The 18,971-nt window shown below is 54.6% G+C and overlaps 3 protein-coding genes across 8 annotated transcripts in view; 1 reads left to right on the forward strand and 2 right to left on the reverse strand.

The window, feature by feature from the left end:
- Ppil6 (peptidylprolyl isomerase like 6) overlaps positions 1-1,776 on the reverse strand; it is a 33,357-nt gene extending 31,581 nt beyond the window's left edge. For 2 of the 3 annotated variants that reach the window (XM_023722348.1, XM_023722347.1), the window contains exon 1: positions 1,400-1,708. In XM_023722348.1, the coding sequence (XP_023578116.1) occupies positions 1,400-1,507 (108 nt within the window). In that variant the 5' untranslated portion in view covers positions 1,508-1,708. Of the gene's footprint in view, positions 1-1,399 lie in introns of all 3 variants that reach the window. The other variant, XM_023722346.1, reaches the window with a different exon arrangement.
- Positions 1,777-1,909: 133 nt separating this feature from the next.
- Smpd2 (sphingomyelin phosphodiesterase 2) lies at positions 1,910-4,937 on the forward strand. The gene is made up of 10 exons (XM_004637487.2): positions 1,910-2,328; positions 2,523-2,619; positions 2,735-2,811; positions 3,118-3,211; positions 3,337-3,426; positions 3,622-3,704; positions 3,824-3,956; positions 4,034-4,138; positions 4,302-4,452; positions 4,540-4,937. Exons 1-10 carry the CDS (start codon positions 2,279-2,281, stop codon positions 4,923-4,925), a joined length of 1,266 nt encoding a protein of 421 aa, XP_004637544.1. The 5' UTR covers positions 1,910-2,278; the 3' UTR covers positions 4,926-4,937.
- An 86-nt stretch (positions 4,938-5,023) lies between these two features.
- On the reverse strand, positions 5,024-15,662 carry Mical1 (microtubule associated monooxygenase, calponin and LIM domain containing 1). 4 transcript variants are annotated; one of them, XM_023722316.1, is made up of 25 exons: positions 15,390-15,662; positions 13,892-14,180; positions 13,589-13,796; positions 13,223-13,327; positions 12,804-12,908; positions 12,541-12,696; positions 11,730-11,830; positions 10,869-11,126; positions 10,527-10,642; positions 10,215-10,341; positions 9,942-10,023; positions 9,240-9,378; positions 8,704-8,894; positions 8,497-8,597; positions 8,314-8,355; positions 8,063-8,146; positions 7,812-7,977; positions 7,473-7,549; positions 6,904-7,180; positions 6,693-6,784; positions 6,317-6,430; positions 6,105-6,198; positions 5,798-5,897; positions 5,629-5,702; positions 5,024-5,322 (listed from the first exon to the last, which is right to left on the reverse strand). In XM_023722316.1, the coding sequence occupies exons 2-25, from the start codon at positions 14,147-14,149 to the stop codon at positions 5,174-5,176; spliced, it is 3,216 nt and encodes a 1,071-aa protein (XP_023578084.1). In that variant the 5' UTR covers positions 14,150-14,180; positions 15,390-15,662; the 3' UTR covers positions 5,024-5,173. The 4 variants fall into 4 exon arrangements, with proteins under 4 accessions (XP_023578084.1, XP_023578086.1, XP_023578083.1 ...); XM_023722318.1 differs by having other exon boundaries at positions 6,904-7,117; positions 9,240-9,387; XM_023722315.1 differs by having other exon boundaries at positions 9,240-9,387; positions 15,390-15,661.
- Positions 15,663-18,971: the final 3,309 nt, after the last annotated feature.

The raw sequence follows: 18,971 nt of genomic DNA on the forward strand, positions 1-18,971 counted from the left end.
ATAAAAATAAAATAAATAAATAAAAAATAAAAATTAATTTAAGTAACAAAAAAATAATCATGTTGGGAATACATTCAAATAACCTCTATTAGGGGAAGAAACTGAATTTAAATTGTGTTTTCATATCAGAATGGAGTAATAGTAGGGAATATTAAGTGACTAATATATTACAGATGTTTTCTTGACTTACTGTCTTCTGCAGCAGAAGGTGGGAAATTACCAATACTTTTCCCTACAGTGTGGGGCAGGCATAGAAAATGTGCCTTCAGAAAAGGAGCCAAGAGAAACAAGGAAAAAAATTCCCTCAAATGTATTAAATACAACCGAGGTCACAAAACATTCCTGGTACACAGCCTGTGCGTGCCTGTTTCCCTCCCCCTCCCCCTCCCCCTCCCCTTCCCTCTCCCCGTTTCCCTCTCTTTTTTTCAAACAGAGGTTAAGAGCAGAATATGTTTATCGGGGGGAAAGAAAGCTCCTAAGAGGACAGAATGGGACCAGAGCGGGTTGCCCCTCAGTCTGGGATTTCTGCTGCTTCTTTTCTTTTTTTCCCCCTGCTTCTTTGAATGATCTCTGCACCATTTTCATGGACTTGTGAACATTTGTTTTTCAACCTTCATAGAATTTTTACCTGTTTTAAGTTATTCTCATTTGATATAATTAAAAACTTTCCTTTCCTTTGTGGACCCTGGTGCAGGGATTTCTGATGAAGAAATCCATTTGGGCACATTTTGTTGTGCAGAAACAAGCTGAATACTTTGGAAAACACAAACACGAATATCGCATGCTTGTGCCAGGGTCTGGAGAGAAGCCCGGCCCGGGCAGCCTTTCTGGTTAAAACCCCAAAGATCAGCTGAAATCTGCCTTTCAACATTTTTTACATTGTTAGTTACCCTCAATGTAGGTTGGAGATGTGCCCCAGCATTACAGACATAGCCAAATTCTTCATTTTTTTCATTTATATCATTTGCAATGTTTACAAAGAAATACACGGATCTCCAAAGCACTTGTGGGCTACTGAGAATTCCGTGAAACAGCTAATTTAATTGAAATGCAGTGACTACTAAAGAAATTTTAAAGGAAAGAACCCTCTCAAATGAATATTTGGGAAGTGTGTAAAATGCATCCTATCACATAGTAACATTTCCCCCTATTTTTTCATAATAATAAAAATTTTAATATTAAAAATTAAAATTCATTTTTAAAACTTAATGTGGAGCTGGACATGGTGGTGCATGTTTGTAACCCAAGACTTTGGGAAGGTGAGACAGGAAGATTGTCGAGGGAGAGTTCGAGGGCAGTTTGAACTATATAATGAGACCCAGTCTCAAAAAACCAAACAATAATGGTGATAAATGATAACGCGGAATGAAATGTGTGGACACACAGTGGTGGGGATTACCATTTTTTTCCGCGGGATGGTTCTGAACACTTCTTTTGCTCGGATCTGTCTTAGCGGTGCCCCCTTCCAAGTCAAACCTTGTCCCGGCCTACACTTGTTCCTACACATTCCAGCTCCATGGCAGGATACAGCGGAGACCGCCTATTTCGTCCCTTCTTTCCACGGAAGAGCCGAGAACGCGGTCCCAGCCTCCCTGGCTCGGGGCAACGAGGACACCACACTTGGGATTTCTCCGCGGTTACCTCAGCCATGCTCTTCGCGACCTGAAAGCTGGAGCTTTTCAAGAGCCCCACCACCTTCACCCGCAGCGGCAGCTCGGGCGCTGACTGCGAGCTGCACGCAGCAGGATAGGGCAGGCGCTGCGGAGCACCGGCCATGGCGCCGCCGCCGAGCTTACCCTAGGCCAAACACGACGCGTCGCCACGGCAACCGTGCGGCCCCGCCCCCTGCGTCCACAGGGGCGGGGCTAGGGCGGGCGGCAAAGGCGGGGTTTCTTTGCGGGAAGCCTGTTGCTGGAGAACGCGGCTAGGGGCCAGCTAGGGTCGTGTGGGCGGCGGCGGCAGCCCGGAGCGTCCTTCATGGCCTAGGGTCAGAGGCCACTGGGGCGCCCTCTCTGGATCCCCAGGGGCCTCTCGCGCAGCCCTCGCCTACCCGCGGCGCCGGAACTTCGTAGCAGCTCTTCTTTCCGGGTTGGCGGTCCGTCTGAACCGGGTTGGCAAGCGGGCCGGGGGCGGGGTGACGCGGAGCAGCCCCAGGCCGGAGCCTCGTGGGCTTGGGCGGCGCGGAGCGCGACCGACCACCTGTGCGCGCCGTCGGCCACCTGTGCGCGCCGCCGCCGCGGCGTGGCTAGGGAGGGCCGTGATCCGGTCCCCGAGCGCCATGAAGCCCAACATCTCTCTGCGACTGAGAGTCTTCAACCTCAACTGCTGGTGAGTGCTCAACTCTCTCCCTCGCACCCGCACCCATACATCCTGAGGAAGGAGACTCGTCTTCCAACAGCCGGGCCACGACCCTATCCGTCCTGTGATCTTGGGGTGCGGGGCGAGAATAACCGCCCCAGCCCACCGCGGCCCCAGCTCTGATGGTGCCAGTAGTTAACGTCCCCTGATCCTGCCCTTCTTAGGGACCTTCCCTACCTGAGCAAGCACCGGGCTGACCGCATGAAGCGCTTGGGAGACTTTCTGAACTCGGAGAGCTTCGACCTGGCCCTCTTGGAGGAGGTGGGGTTGGTTGTGCGGCTCCTGGTGGAGATCCCAGGCTGGAAGGAGGGCAGCCGAACCCGAGGGAGCAGACTCCTCGGGAAAGGCCAGGTGGGCATCCTCACGCTTCCCTCAGGTGTGGAGTGAGAAGGACTTCCAAGACCTGAAGCAGAAGCTGGCTGTGCCCTACCCAGCTGCACACTACTTCAGGAGGTGAGAAGCCTGCAGGCTGAGCCGGTTCTCAGCCTTCAGGAAGCTCTTGGGCCCACCAGGCCTCCCTATTTTGCCTGCACCCTCTTTCCTCTCCCTCTGGGTGTGGGAGCAGGAGAGGCTGAACCGGAATGGTCCTATCTAGTCAGCACTTCTCAGCCTGTTAGCAAGAGGCCTCATCCCCTGCAAAGGTTCCCAGCAGCAGAAAGAGAAAAGTAGCTGATCTCAGCTGGGAGACAAGGGAGGAGCAGAAGGCTGGGGATCTCCCTCCTTGCAGGCCTGTTTAATTAAGCAGGCCTTGGCTTTCAGCGGAATCATTGGCAGTGGCCTCTGTGTCTTCTCCAAACACCCAATCCAGGAAATCAGCCAGCATGTGTACACCCTCAATGGCTACCCCTACATGGTAAGCCTCCCCTCTTCCACCCTTGTTAACTCAAGGTAGAAGCGTCAGCCCTCCTGTGGTTGAAGGGGCTGGGCAGGAATGTGGCAGTGCCTTGAGTTGCCTCCTCAGCCTCCTCCTACTGGCAGGTCCATCATGGTGACTGGTTCTGTGGGAAGGCTGTGGGGATGCTGGTGCTCCATCTCAGTGGACTGGTGCTGAATGTCTATGTGACCCATGTGAGTGAATCCAGCACTGCTGGGGAGCCGGTTCCTCTAGTCCTGCTGCATGAGGGTGAGGTGTGGGATCAGGATTTCCTGAGGTATCAGCAGGCATGGACTATCCATTCTGTATCAAACACATGCCAAGTGAATGATTTAGGCAAGCCTGAGACCTTAGTCCTGCCTGCAGTAACCTCATCTGTCCCACTCCAGCTGCATGCTGAATACAATCGACAGAAGGACATCTACCTAACACATCGCGTGGCCCAAGCTTGGGAACTGGCCCAGTTCATCCAGTGTGTGAGCCTGGGCTTGACAGGGGAAGTGGGATGGGCCCCGGGGCTGAGGGGTGGCCAGGGCTCCCCATAGAGGTGGTAAGGGAAGATGGCCTTGCTTACTAACCTGGCTTCCCCAGCCACACATCCAAGAAGGCAGACGTGATTCTGTTGTGTGGGGACCTCAACATGCACCCAGGAGACCTGGGCTGCTGCCTGCTGAAGGAGTACACAGGCCTGCATGATGCCTACCTTAGCACCCAAGACTTCAAGGTAAGAGCCTGCCTATATACTAGCTTTTCCCTACTTTCCTGCCCCCATATCCTAGTGCTGGTTGGCTGTTCCCCTAGGGCCCTGAAGGTGGCTGTACCATGATAAAGCACAACTGCTACGTCAGCCAGCAGGACCTGGGCCCATTTCCCTTTGGCATCCGGATCGACTATGTGCTGTACAAGGTCAGGCTCTTCCCCCAACACGCTTATACTTGCTGTCATTCATCACCAGCCTATTTGGATCCCTCCTTCAGCTGCTCCTTTGGGGACTGAAGACTGAGAATAGGATGCCTGGAGGGCAGCTCTGCCCCTCCATTGAAAGCTTCTATTATTTAACCTTTCCTAGGCCGTTCCTGGGTTCTACATCTCCTGTAAGACTCTCAGGACCACTACTGGCCATCACCCTAACCACGGAACCCCATTCTCTGATCACGAGGCCCTCATGGCAACTTTCTATGTGAGGCATGGCCCCCCTCAGAACCCTGGCCCCCCCCATGGTAAGTGCTCTTTTCTTTGGCCATTCTTCACCTCAGGGCAGCCCCTCCACTCTGACCTCTTCTCACCTTCTGCCCTGCCTCATCTAGGCCCAGCTGAGAAGCCATCGCTAAGAGTGCTGAAGGAGGCCTGCATGGAGCTGGGCCTGGGCATCTCTCGAGCTCGCTGGTGGACCGCCTTTGCTAGCTACATGATTGGCCTGGGGCTGATTCTTCTCATGTTACTGTGTGTCCTGGCAGCCAGGGAAGGAGCCAGTGAAGCAGCCATACTGTTCTGGAGCCCCAGTGTAGGATTGGTGCTAGGGGCAGGCGCAGTGTTCCTTTTCCACATCAAGGAAGCCAGAGGCTTACGTAGTGTCCAGGCCGAGCTCCAGCATGCACTGAGAAAGGCAAAGGAGTCCCATGACCTGGCCCCAGTGCCTCAGCTAGCCCCATTCCTGGGGCTGCCAGAGGGGGACAGAGTCGAGGAACAATAAAGCTTGACACTTCAGTAGTCTGCCATCTTCCGTGTAGAGCCAGTGATGGCAGCCAAGGTTTACTGTGGCTGTTCCATTGGTCACTTTAGGGCTCCCACTCCCACCTCCATGCAGCCTAAACCCTGTTTCTGGCAGAAGGATTTTTATTGTAAACAATGAGGCCTTTTTCCAGACAGCGCCTATGATTGGGGTGGCACTGTCCTGGCATGGGCCTGTCTTTTAAAAGAAGGCAAATAACACAGACTCTTCTAGCCCAGGGTCCCTGCTCCCGAGGCCAGCTCACTGAGCCTGCACTCCTCCCGGAAGCGGATGAGAGCATCTCTCTGGTTCACAACATCTACCAGCTTCCTCAGGATCTGGTCCTCGGCCTGCCGATCTGCAGCTGTCTTCAGGGTTTCTAAAGGGAGAAAGTGGCAAAGCTTAGAGAACAGGAAAGGTGGTCCGGGAGGCAGGAGAGGCTCAGCCTCATCCCAGCCTGGGTGACTGCATGTCTCCTAGCCTATAGTATGAGAAGGCTTGTCCACAACAGTGGTTTTCTAGCATTAGTTAGCAGCAGGCCCCTTGCTGAAGCCTGACTGCAGCTGACTGAACTGAAAGGAAAAAGGGCTATGGAGTTCATCCTGTGGCTTCCTCCCCTATTGCCTGGGGACACGGGCTAGAAGACTTGGTGGTCAGTATCCAAAGTCACAGATATTCCACTTACCTTCCCGGTTCAGGTAGCCCCTCAGCTCATGGTCCAGCTGCCACTGCTTCTCCTCTAGGTCCAGTTCCTGTACCCTGTGGAGGTCAGAGATGGAAAAAGCACAGTTGGAAAGGGTGCCCACATGGCTGGGGCCTGTCTGTGTTCCACTGTCACCATCCCTGTGCCTTACGTAATCATGAGCTCAGCCTCCTCAGCCACCAGGCTATTTTTCTTCTGGACCAGGTGTAGCAGCTGCTCTAACCAGAGTTTCTTTTGCTCTTCTGGGGAACCTGACAGGAAGGAAGGGGTGGCGGTCACAGGAGTACTGTGGGGAACAGGCTTGGGGAAGGGAAGGCATTGTGGGTGTGTCAGTGCTGTGTATCATGGCCATGGGCCCTGCTGTGGGCTGGAGCTTGGGTTGAGGGATTGCTGCAGGTTGAACAGTATCACAGGACAACAGGAGTGTCCTAGCTTGTCCCTTTCCTGTCTTTACTCACTGCTCTGGGTCCTCAAAGCCAGCTCCAGCTTCATGCCCTCAGCCTCGAGCTCCCTCAGAGCAGCCTCAATCTCATTGAGTCGCCGCTGAATGGCCTGAGGAATAAAGACGAGTCCCTGGAGTGTGGACCACTTGAGAACACAGCATCAGAGCCCTGAGCCAGGGCATAGACATCTGATCCCCTAAGAACATCTGACGACCCGAGAGCCTCACCTGGGCCTTGTGGAACCTCTTCATCTCCTCCTCCTTAGCATGGCGCAGCAGAGTCCGGCGCCATGTTGGGTATTTGCTCATGGTGCCAGCATTCTTGGCTAAAGTCAACAGGGCCTGTGGAAGGATTAGGCCAGTCAGGTAGGGCCTGTCGGCAGAGTGGGGGAAATGCTGTGTGGAGGGACAGAAAAGAACCTAGGCTGGGGGGTGGGATGAGTTCTGGTAGGCAGGGTGGAGGCTGGAAGGCATAAAAGTCAGTACTGGGTGAGAAGTTGCCCAGAGTACAGCGTGGGCTGAAGTTTCTTCCGTGGAGGGATGGGTAGTATCTGATGGATATGCTCTAGCTAGGGCAAAAGGTGGTCAGGTTCCTGCCATTTACCTGCTCCAGGTCTGAGTCCAAAGGCTCATCTTCGTCTTCATCTTCCTCTTCACTGGTAGGAGGACTCTCTTCCTTCTCCATGGCCTCAAGACCTGAGTGGGTGAGAGGGCGCCATGGCCTGGTGTTCCCATGATCTCCCTCCCTGCTCCCCAGTATTCCCAGAGCTCTCAATCCTTGCAACCCACAGCACATCTGTGGGAAGAGTGGTTACCAGGCAGACTCTGGACAGGCATGCCCCAGCCTGCAAAGCTGCTCTCCAGGGCATGGCGTGCCAAGGCTGAGCAGCTGCGAGGGGGCTTGGGTGGTGGCTCTGTTTCTGGGCTGGGGCTAATGTTGAGAGAAGATAGCTGCAGGTATTCCAGGCTGGAGAGATGGATCATCCGACGGGCAGGCTGGCTGGGACGTGGGATGGGACTGGCCTCTTCCTGCAGGGCTGTGGGAACTGAGGGGCCCGGTGGCATAATGTCCTCATGTGGGGTGGGGAGTTCCTGGAAAAGCCACCACATGGCCTGGTTGGGGACTTCCCAGTATGGGGCTGGAGGCTACACTTTTGGAGTCAGTATGGGCTCTGGCTTTCTTCACTTGCCACCTAGTGAACATTGTCCCAGGCAGTGATGTGAATGCTGGGTTACAGCAGTAAGTACAGCTAGACAAACACCCCAACCTACAGGCAGCTTACTAGTCCCAGCAAAGTGCGGCATTAGGGAGATTTCTTCTCTTCCCCCCCAACCCCTGTACCCCACGTGCACATGTGCACACAAACACTGTCATGGTCCTCACCATGCTAGTGGGGCCTCCATCCATGATATCTTCTTTGTGGTCAGTCCCAGGCAGGTGCTGGAGGCAGTAGAAATGCCCTGAGGAAGGTGGAAGGGGTGGGGGCATCTGTGACACTCAGCCACAGGATGAGGACTTACAGGCCCTTTTCTAGCAGCCCTAAGTCCTTAGGACCTCACATCTGGGGTCTGGAGGGCAAAGAAGACCCAAAGTTTAGGAAGAAAGTGCCAGTTTGTGCCCGTCTGCATCTCATTTCCAGCATCCCTCTGTCTGCCTTCAAGCTCCTTGTCCGCAGCAGAGCCACGCCCAGAGTGTGTCTAGCAGTTTCCCAGGCCTGCTCACCATCTGGGTGCTGCCCATAGCCGCCTGGCCACAGTGTGGCCTCACAGGCATGGCAGTGGAAGCAGCTCCGGTGGACAAAGTCACCATTTACACAGAAGCGCTCTAGGATGTAGAGGGGCTCCCCACAAAGGGCACACAGGTCCTTGGCATCAGTCCGCACAGGTTCCTAGGACACAGAGCCAAGGCCAATTGCAACTCTTCCTGAAACCTCCCTTCCCTCCTAGCTCTGCTATAAGAAGCAGCACTCTCACCTCCTGCTCTTGAGATGGGGGCTGCAGGGGTATACTGGGTTCTGGTGCAGGTGGCTCCTCAGTACTTGGAGTGTCAGCCTCCACCTAAGGAGGGAAGGGCCAGGCAGGCAGGGTCAGTGGGGAAAAGGAACAAAAGAAGGGGCTGGAGGAGAAGGGACTGGGGCTGGGGTGGGGATGGCTGGATCTGGGGTGGAGAGCAAGATGGGAACAGGACAGATGGACTGGACACTATCCTGCCTGTCTACACTTACCTCCAAGCGAGGCTTCTTGCCACCAGCATCCTCCCTGTTCTCCTGCAACAAGTCCTACACCTGTGAGCATGAGATTGTGCGCCCCAGCCTCCCCTCCCTGCGCTGACCCCTGCCCATCCTCCATCACTCCAGGGACCTCACAGGCCCCGCTCCCCAGCCCCAACCCTCCTTCGGAGACAGCACCTTGACTCGGGTGCGTTGTAGAGTCCTCTGAAGTTTACCAAGAAATAACACTGCACTGGAAGTCCCGGGAGAGGTTTGGCTGGCTGGTCCTGAAGCCCGGTCTGGATGATGGGGCAGAAGAGCCATTCTCTAGCCCAAGCAGGCCCTACAGCCACACCTTCCCCACTCTCCCAGCACCCAGTCCCACCCACCTGCCCTTTAGGTTACCTGGGCTGCTGGATGTGTTCTTGAAGGCACTGTGGAAGTGGCTGAGGTAGGCAATGAGGCCCAGGGGGTCGCTGCCAGCCACCACTGCCTGTGCAGACACCACAGGTGTGATGCCCAGCTCATGCTCAGCTACCCTCAATGCCCAGGTGGTCGCTTCCAGAGCCCCCATGCCCTGCAGCTCTGAGGGCTCCCTGTGGGGTGTGAGGGAGAGATGCGATGGGAGGCAAGAGGGGCAGGGAGTGAGGACCAGCAGGCAGGACTGGGACATGGTTTACTTGCTCCCTCCCAATGACAAACCCTTCTGGCCTTGGGAGCCCTGACTCTCTCCCAGTTCTCCCCTTGGAATGCATCTGATTCTGTCAAGACTTGGGGCAGGCAATCAGGCAAGGGTTCCCTCCCCAAGGAGGTGAGGACAGGTGGGTGGAAGGGGTGGGGCTAGGGGGGGCGCTAAGTGATCCACCATGAAGTAAAGGGGAAGGCAGGGGCACATGAGAGGTTCATTCTGTAGGGGACCCGGGTGCTGCTCCCTGACTCACAGCAGGTTGGGCCGCAGCTGGTGTACCAGGGCACACAGAGCTAGCCCACTGGCCCAGGAGGAAGACAAGTTTGTGACGTGGACTCCTGGATAGCCAGCTGTCTTTTCCTGGCACCAGCGCAGTAGCTCCTCTTGGGTGCCTGCTGACCCTGGGGAGGAAGGCTGTGCTGTGCCCAAGGACCCCTCTGTCCCACCCTTGGTGTGCAGCTTAGCTGTATGATGTGTGAGCTAGCACCAGGAACCCACCCACCTGCCCTGGGGCGTCGGCCTAGTGCTCACAGGCACCTCCATCTCCACTCTTTAAAAATCCCTTTTGGCATAAAATGGGAGAATGAATACAGTGGAAGAATTAAACCACTAACAGATACACAGAAGGGAAAGGCTGTGCCCTGAGAAGGCAACAGAGGCTTGGAGGCTCAAGCAGAGGCACTTTGGGGTTTGCAAGGCCGGAAGAGGTTGGCAGCACAGCTACTGCTAAGCACTGCTGCTGGTGGAGTGGTTGGTAATATATTGAAATATTTCCTAAGGTTGGCGCTGCTTGGTGTCACTGTCCTTCCATTCCCCCAGGGCCTCAGCTGCCCCACCAAATGCTGGTATGCCAGTGGGCTGGGTATCCTGAAGCTGTAGCACTCAGGTTGGTAAATAATTTTGGGTACTGGCTGGTAAATATCTTGGATATCCCCCAGGAGGAAGGCCAGCTCACCAGTGGTCAGAGTCCCTGTGTCAGGCTTGTCACTCTTCTTTGGCACAGACTCCTTGGCCACCACATCGTACAGGTCTCGCACCTAAAACAGTCCCTCTCAGGACTCATGACAGCTGACCACAGCCCCGGTGCCATGGAGGAGGCATCTGTCCTGGGTGGGACTCACCCCCACACCAGGGCTGTGACTGAGCTGGACTGGGCTGGCCTGGAGAAAGGGGTTTGGGGCAGGCAGTTCCTTAGGAAGCTGAGCAAGGGCCTCAGGGGAGGTCTGACCTGGTTGGGGGTCACAGCCCGGAGGTTCAAGTTGGGATAGCGGCTAGCTGGGTCCAGCCCATACTGGGCCACATTGCGGTGCATGTTTTCCGGGGACGTCTGTGATAGAAGCTGGTACAGGCTCTCACTGAGGGGGTGTGGGTGAGGGGTAGTGGCATGAATAGGAGGGCACCCATTAGCCCCTGCCCCTGAGGAACCACCAGCCCTTTCCTGTATTTCCTTTTGCCCACTCACCTATCTGTTCCCCTAGCACCCCTGGCTCCTGTTCCATGTCCCACCTTGCCTGCACTACTCTCCCAACTCAGGCCTCACCGCTCAGCCAGCACGTCTAGGGGCTCAGCACCCTCTGCCCACCGCTTCACCATCCAGGCTGCATCAAAGGCTGCCAAGAAGCCCCGGGCCACTCCAGTGCCCAGGGGCCAGAAGGGCTGTGGGGTCAGAAGAACAAGAAAGAGCTCAGTGAGAATCCAGTGGAAACTTCCCAAGGTCGTAGGGGGTGCGGTGGGGGAGGATCCTCATAGCAGGCAGCTTTCACTCCCCACCAAACAGCCTTTAGCTCTTCTTTCAAGGAGCATCCCCTACCCTGCCCCCCATCATAGGGATTTTCCTACCCAAGTCCTGGGACAAGACCTGCAGGCCTTTGGAAGCCCTCACCTCTACTAGGCAGTCCCCGACCAGTCCAAGCAGCAAGCGAGCACCATGCTTCTCTTGTACACGAGCAGAACACTCTGCCCGCAACATGCTTGTGAAATCAAAGGCAGAGACATCAGGCCGCCCATGAGCATCCTGAGCAAACTCTAGCTTCCCCAGCTTGCCGTTGGTGGCGAAGTCAGCAGCTGCCCGAGCAAAGCGCTGCAGAGCCTCGGATACCACATTGGCACTTCCCAGCAACCGGTCCGTCTCCAGCCAGTCCTACATAGCCAACAGATCAGAACCTTGGCTGTGGAAGGTACACCTACTAAGGCTCAGAGAAGGGAAGAGGCTGGCCAGACCTCACCTGATCAACAGCTGAAGTAAGACTCAACAGACTTTGGCCTGCCTCTGTCACTGTTGCTGGGGGTCCTAGGTTCTGTCTCACATCTGTCCTGAGCTTGTCAGAGCCTCAGCTCATGTTATCATTTAGAAACAACAGACCTGACTTAACCAAGGTACTTAGGAAAATTAGGGAAAATGCAAAATAAGTTCTCATAGCACTTAGCCCACAGTAGGCACCCATCTGGTTCATTCACGCAGCAGATATGTATTGGGTGCTTACTGCTTAGTAGGCACCATTCTAGGCACTGGGAATTAGCAGCAAGAGGCAAAGTGACAAAGATCCCTGTCCTTGTGGATCTACCATTTATAATGCTATGGCTGGTATAAGATTATGATTCACATTGGCATGTAAATCCCAGGGGAGCAGGGCTGGCAGAAGTAGAGTTAGTGCCACGCCAGAGGCAGGACAGTATAGTGTCCCTCCACACCCAGGGGTAGACTATCCAGGCCCAGCTCCCCCTACTGTGGCCCAGGCCTTACCTGGCGGAGCACTCCTAGCCGCAGCAGGCACTGCTTCTTAGCTGTCATCACAAAGTAGTGGGTGTCATCCTTGTAGTAAACAATGTTCTCCAGATCAATCCCTGGGAAGACAGAGCAAGGGACAGGAGATGAGCCCCCACCCCATGCATCACCTCTACAAACTCTTCCACTATTGCTGGGCCCTCAGAGCTACACTCCCAACTTAGGTTGTAGGGCTAAGCCATGCGCAGAGCCCCAGGAGTCCTGGTGATACAAGGGACCATCTGTTCTAGGCCTAGGAGGCCCAGTGGTTTAGAACAAACAGGAAAACACAGATAGGATGGCAGCTGGGAGACCTGCCTACCACCTGGTCACATCGCAGAGGGAAGCCAAAGTAAGCATGAGATCCTTTCGGAACTCTCCTTGTGTTTTCTGTTGACCTCATTTTTACATTAAAACACAAAGGAATACAAAGCAAAGTTCTCAGGTATTTTGTGAGATTTCCAGGATGTCATGCTGGATGTGCAATCAGGGCTGTGGTTGCTTGGTTCTGGGGGGGTGGGTGAGAGGTGGGGTGGGGTGGGGGTCTTTCACCTATGCTTGCCAGACCATAAAGATGGACAAATGTGGGATTCTATGGATAAAGGACAGGTCTGGGAGGGAGAGGTGAGAACCAGCCCACAGTTAAGAGAAAGCCATCAATGGGGTGGGTTATGTCTTGGGGGCCGAGGAGATGGCTCAGTAGAATAAGCGCTTGCCTGGCAAGCACAAGGGCCTGAGTTCAATCCCCGGTTCTGCAGAAAAAAAAAAAAAAAAAAAAGAAGGGCCTGACCTGTGGCTTTGAACAGGCTCTGGAAGAATTTCTGGTTGTAGATTCGGGCCACACCGCTGATCTCGGGCACCTGTGTCTCCTCTACTGTACGCCGATTCACAAAGTTGGCTGTGATACCAATGGCCAGTTTGCCCCGCATTTCTCGAACTGTGAAGCCTAGAGGTGGGGATATGTAGCAGCTATGGCAGAAGGATCAGGAGTATCACTTCCAGGGCTTGGAAGAGCCCAAAATGCTAGCATTTTTGATGGAAGGGATCACTCACCTTCAGGAACGAATTTACCTCCAGCAGCTGAGATAAGGACATCAAATTCATAGCTGGCCAGTTGGTGTGGGGGATTGGGCTGGAGCTGGGCACGCCAGCCGCTGCCTGCAGCACAGGGTCCAAGAGTCACAGAGGTGTAGAATGCAGAGGGGTCTTAACTTTGTCAGGGCAAGCTAGTGAAATGATTTATGATGTGTGAAGGAGTCTGGTTCACAAGCAGTGATACGCTCATTGTCCCTCAGACCATACCTTCACAGCAGCCAAGTGAGGCCAGTATCACTGCTCTTCCATTGTTACCATTTTGCACATTCTAGCCCAGGCTGAGAGAAGGACTTAGCTGACTCCTGCCCAGCCCCTTTCCATCCACTGACTGAGGTCTACTTGGTAGGAGGGGCTCACAGGAACTCAGAATTACTTACCTTTTCTGGGAGGAGGCTGGAGACCAGTGAAAGTGACACCCCAGTGAATTTCCACCCCCAGTAGCAATGCCACCTTCAGTAGAAGCAGCTGCAGTTGCCGGATGCCTGAAAAGGGGAGGACATTAGGAATGGCGACCCAGGGCTGCATAGCCTCCCCAAGTACCAATGTGTGCCTGGCCAGAAGGGTTTGCAGCCTCATAGGCTACTCTTCCAACTGCCCACTCTGCAGATGATGGAGCTGGGTATTGAGGGTCACCTGGCAAAGCCAACCTTGTCCTCTCTGCCTTTCAGCTGACCCAGCAGCCGCCAACTGGCCTACCCATACGCCCACGCACCCACCCCTCCAGATCACTGCACAGGGCTCACTGATGTGGTCCAGGGTGCCAGTACAGAAGCGCCCGTAGAACTTCTTGGCGCCGAGTGCCCGCAGGTCATGGATGGTGAAGGGCCAGAGGTGGAGCACGTTGTGACGAGAGAACTTGGTGCGCTTTTCCACCAGCACCACTCGTGCCCCCAGCAGGGCCAGCTCCACAGCAGCCCGCAGCCCACAGGGTCCAGCGCCCACTACCAGGCACTGCAAACACACAGGACAGGGCAGGCATGGCATCATGTCTCCCTCCTCTGACTCCCCCTGCTCTCCACACTCTCTCCCAGATTCTGGGCATCTACCTTGGTGCTGGTGCAGGCCTGGCCCTGCTGGTACACAGGCTGGCTGGCTCGCTTGTCCAATTTGGCCCACAGCGACTTGGCACTCCAGTAGTTGAGCTGGGCCTTGATCTTATGGTATTGGGGCAGCCCACCACCGGGCTGCACCCCCAGGGCTGCACACAGCTCCTGAAAGCTGCTCAGCACATCCCTGCACAGCTGGGCCTGCAGGAAGCTCTCGAAGTGGGCGTGTGCTGGATTGGTGGAGGTGGGAGAGGCCATGGAGCCTCCTCAGGAGCTCCGGGGAGGGGAGCTGTTTAGCAGAGCCCGCAGCAACAGGAAAGAAAAGAGGGAAAAGAAGGGGAGGAGCCTGAGAAGGGAGGAAGAGAAAAGGCAAGGGAGGGGGGCGGAGAGGCTGGTCTCCCAAGGGAGCTGTGGGTCCGCTTCTGACTGGCTCAGTTCCTCCTCCCAGCCCACTCCCCTGACGCGATCTGCTCCGGAGAAGGCAGTTATGGTCTGGTTCAAGAGAAATTTGCCAAATTTGGAGATGAAAAACCACAAGTCCCGGGCACAGGGAAACTGTGTGTAAGGATCCCAAGTCCAAGGGGCAGGAACTGTTAGCCTGCCTTCCCCGGGCGGTGGAAAAAGGCTGTGCGGCAATTTCTCAGATAGGAAGGGCAGCCAGCCAGGAGGAAGGTGTACCTCTCTGTAGACAGTGACAGGCTTGATAGTGTGACCGATCGCTTGACCCACACACTGTCCCCCTCACCCGACGCTTCCCTGTGCTGCTGCCCTTGGTGGCTGCAGTACCAAGCTGGACAAACTTTTCCTCCTTAGCACTCGAGACAGAGGAACTCAGTCTTGCCTGTGTAGGTTCCACTTCTCACCACCTAACCTCCCCACGCAGACTGTCGGACTGACTACTGGGACTAGCCGTGTGACACAAGCGCGAGTCTATTCCTGACTGCGGTCAAAGCACTTCCGCGGTGATCTGGCAGCTGCTCTAGGGGGCTCTAGGGGGCCTCGGGAGCTGCGGGGGCGATGGCAGCAGGTGGGCCTCCTCCCAGGCTCCTCCCTCCCAGCTCAGCCCAGCCCCTTTCCCTGCACGCTTTCCCAGGAATCTCAAGATACCGGGCTTCCCGTGTTCCCTCTCCACACTCCTACACTCAGCTAGCGGGGTGTTGAAGGGTGGCGCCGCGGTGGGGGACTAGACCGGATAGAGTCCCCAGCTCCAGTAACCCCCTGCGTTGTCAGCCAGCAACACTGAGGAAGGATGCGAAAGGCCGAGGCTCCTCTCGGAAAGAGGAAAAGGGTGAGAAAAGGGCGACCCGGCCCGGAGACTCTGGGACAAAGAATGTGCTGGGACAAAGAATGTGCGAGGGCTGGAACGGCACGAAGGGATGGAGCGCTGGAGGTCGGGATCCGCAGTGATGGGGCCCGAGGGGCAGAGCAGAGGAGCTGGGGCGGGCCGGTAGTCAGGCGAGCCTTTTCCGGAAGCGCTCACACCATCCCGGCGGCTTACCTGGGGCCTGAGCCGGGCCCCTCCCTGCTAGCGGGCGCGGGCTGGGGCACGGGGCGTTGGCAGCAGCAGAGGAGGCGGCGCGGATGCAGGGTGCCCGGGCGGGCGGGCCGTGCTGGAGGGCCGCAGGGTGTGAGCTCGGGCGCGCGTTCCAGCGCCCAGCCGAGGATTTATCCGCGTCTCTCTAGCGTGTCACTACCCGGCCGTCTGCTCGGGACAGCCGGGGCCTGCAGGGCGGCGTCTGAGGGCGTGGCGCTGCGTGCGCTCGGTCAGCTCCCGCCTTGGAGGAGTCCTGCCCAGGACTGCAGATCCGGGGCTCGGGGCGGGGCCGCAGTGCCTGCCGCTTACCCGTGATCCGTGCAGTCGTGGCCCGCTTCCTCCGTGCGTGGGGCAAGGATGCCCAGCCCCCTGCAGCGCCAGCTCCTTAAACGCTCTCAGGCCGGCTAGAGAAGTTTGTTGAAGCTGGTCCAGGGTGGCGCCCGTGCGCCTGCACTCTCCACGTTTGAGCCAGCAGATCCCAAACACTGGCGCCCCACGACGGGTCCCACTGCGAAGTCGGCCACCCCTGCGACAGGCCTGCTCCCTTTGTCAAGGCAGAGGGCAAAGTGCGAGGATTAAAGTCCTGGCCACCCAGAAGTCCGCAGCTTCCATCTGGGCAAAAGGGGCTGGGAATCTTAGTTCAGAGTGGAATCGGGTCGTGGAGTGGAAGATAAGACTAGGTCTTCACTGTTCAAGAATGCCTTAGAATTATGACTCCCGAAACTGGCAGTGCTGAAAGGACCCTTGAGATTTACTTCTTTATTCTCCCCATAAGAAAACAGCAGGCATAGTGAAAGCATTGTTAGTTATTAAAACACCAATTCTCATTTACTGAACACCATACTGTGAGCATTGCCCTAATCTGTGTTCAGGTCTACCAAAAAAGCAGCTCAAGGTCACAGAGGCTCCGGGAGCTGCACAAGTCACACACCAGGTGGCGGAGCTGATATCCTGCCCGAGCCTGTCAGGGCTCCGCCATCCGAAGGTTGAGCCAACATGATGGATGAGAAGCTGACATTTTGAGGTGGTATTCCTTGTTTAGAACACAGAGACAATAACTTAACTGAGGAATATGTGAAGAGATGGAAAAGGGTGTGTGTGTGTGTATGTGGGTCCAGCCCTCTCCCCACCCCTTTGTTCTCACTTTGTATTTTGTGGGGAGGCCTCAGAGTGGATGAGACCTGAACTGCTCCCAGGGAGAGCTGGAAAAGCAGGCAGAGGAGGAAAGGAGGAGGAAATGCCAGGTCTCTGCCAGGAAAGGCCAGGCGATTCATTGGGTCATGCTCAGGAAACTAGGGCAGCCTCCCAGCCGGGCCCCTTCCAGGTCCAGAGTGTGACACATCATTTGGCCTGACATTAATTTGCCAAATATCAGGCACACCCATGTTTGAACACAGAGTGTAAAAACATTCTCAAGTCCACTATAAACGGCTTAGCAGGCTTTTAGAATCAGCTCGTTGCCCTGTGCTGGCAGATGGCAGCTAGCTTCTCCAACTGACTGCAGAAGCAGACAGGGCCTGGCTTGACTCTGACGTCCGGCTGCAACCAAAGGGGTTGTGCAGCTCTTGTCAACAGCAATGTAAAATTTGACTCTAATATTAAAGATTACAGAAAAGTAATGTGTTCATCAGCGGTAAAAATCCTACTAACCTCAAGTGTTGTTTTTGCTAATGCTAAAGTGTCACCCAAGAGTGTAAAGCTGTAAGAGCTCCATGGAGCTGGAATCCAGAGGGTCTGGTTGCGATAGGTCTTGTGTGACTTTGTCAAATCATACACTGTGTTTCAGTAGTTCATAATACAACTTTTTCCTACCATTCCCATCCCTGAAATTCTATTATTCAATATTGCTGGCCATAAATGTCTGGACTGGAAGACCCAAACCAAGTTTTACTTGTAAGAGTTTCTTCAAAGAAAAAAAAAAAAAAAAAAGGTTATTAAAGATAAAATGTAAAGCACCTGCTTGGGCAGAGTGCAGCAGCCAGGCCCAGCCAGCCCCACCCCCAAGGCACACGATTGCGACTGGGTGTGGTAGTGCCCTGTAATCCCAGCACTTGGGAGGCTGAGAACAGGAGAATCACTACGAGTCTGATCCGTGTAGTGAGACCCTATGGACCTTGTACTAAATACATTAAAAAGAAAAAGGTGCACTTACTGCTTATCTACAGGCATTTTCTCTTAATTCTTCAGTCACAGTTCCCATTGTGTGCTTTTATATAGAACTAAAAATAGTTGCACAATTGTACTGGCCAGTTCATGTTGGATCAGATAAGCCAAAAGTTGGCTTTAAAAGAATCTTGTTCTAATGTTTTTACAAATAATCATGTCAATGGCCTACAAAAAAACCTGAGGCAGGATTCCTTTTCCTCTGTCCTCTCAGCCTTTCTGTAATGCCATCCTTACATAGCATCTTACATAGCATCTCATCTCCTGGCCCTGGAGCCAGAAACTAGATTTCCAACATTGCAAGTGACATGTTCAAGCCACTCAGGATGGCCTTGCATCAGCAGCACATTGGTGCCAACAATGAACCATGGTTGTTCTGGCCTGGGTCAGACCGACCCAGGGAGACACAGCTTCTGATGTACGTGTAGCTTTCTACAAAGGTGTAGACAGTGCTTGGACGATTGTGATAGGGTGGCTTGCTAGAGACTGAAGGGCCAGAGGACTCCTTAATTCTGAGATGAGTAGTCCTGAGTCAGTGAGGAAGACAGCTTTCAAGGCTGAGAAGGCACCTGCCTCAAAGCCCCCAGGCAGGAAAGAGCTGGGTGTGCCTGTTGGGCAACAGCCAGGAAGCCTGTGTGGTCAGACAGAATGGGGAAGGGCCCGGAGGAAGCTGGAACAGGGACTTCACTCTCCGGGCAGTTCGGAACTGCAGAGCAGCCACAAGATCCCATGTGCCTTATTAAATGATGCCAGTCTACTCATCTAGTAAGGCATCCTGTTTGGTGCTAAGGGGATAATGGTGAGCTCCAGTAGCTAGATTTCACCTGGGTGGACACGAGTGAGGGGGTGGGAACAGACCAGCCAGGCTCCTTGGCAGGAGTCCAGGGAAGGCATGCCCTGTCCACGGCAGGCAGGAGAAAGGGTGGCTTCCAAAGGGACCTGACCTCGGTGATGTGTTTTCTGTGGGGCATGAGGCCAGCCCATTAAGAATGCCTCAGCTTTCTGGGCTTAGACTGGATGAACCACACACACATTCAGCCCTTCACCTGATTCTTCAGCTCTCTGATTCCCTCAGTTGTTGCTTGTACAGCTAGCACGGTCTCCAAGACTCCAAGCCAACACCTTGGGCCTCTAAACCTGAGAGGGAGGCGGCACACGTTAAAACCTGACGCTCAGTCAGTTTACTTTCTCATCCTTCATTACAAGACTGCTTGTCTTTCAAACATTAAAATTAAGAGGACGAATTTGTCCAAAAGCTTAAACCTAACAGAAGTGAGATGATTTTTTAAAAACTTCTTTAAGAAGGGGATATAGAAAGGTGTTATATTCATGTGCCATCTCCTCATGATGAATGTGCTTATTATGTACTGCAAACACATACTA

The sequence above is a fragment of the Octodon degus genome, unplaced genomic scaffold, assembly GCF_000260255.1.
Source record: "Octodon degus isolate 3935 unplaced genomic scaffold, OctDeg1.0 scaffold00090, whole genome shotgun sequence".
NCBI classification, from domain to species: domain Eukaryota; kingdom Metazoa; phylum Chordata; class Mammalia; order Rodentia; family Octodontidae; genus Octodon; species Octodon degus.

Coding starts and splice junctions, on each gene's coding strand:
- Smpd2 (XM_004637487.2), top strand. CDS start 2,279: ATGAAGCCCAACATCTCTCTGCGACTGAGAGTCTTCAACCTCAACTGC. Junction 2,812..3,117: donor GCTGCACACTACTTCAGGAG/GTGAGAAGCCTG, acceptor CTTGGCTTTCAG/CGGAATCATTGGCAGTGGCC. Junction 3,705..3,823: donor GAACTGGCCCAGTTCATCCA/GTGTGTGAGCCT, acceptor TGGCTTCCCCAG/CCACACATCCAAGAAGGCAG.
- Mical1 (XM_023722315.1), bottom strand. CDS start 14,149: ATGGCCTCTCCCACCTCCACCAATCCAGCACACGCCCACTTCGAGAGC. Junction 13,797..13,891: donor AGGCCTGCACCAGCACCAAG/GTAGATGCCCAG, acceptor GTGTGTTTGCAG/TGCCTGGTAGTGGGCGCTGG. Junction 6,785..6,903: donor GCCTGTCCAGAGTCTGCCTG/GTAACCACTCTT, acceptor TCACCCACTCAG/GTCTTGAGGCCATGGAGAAG.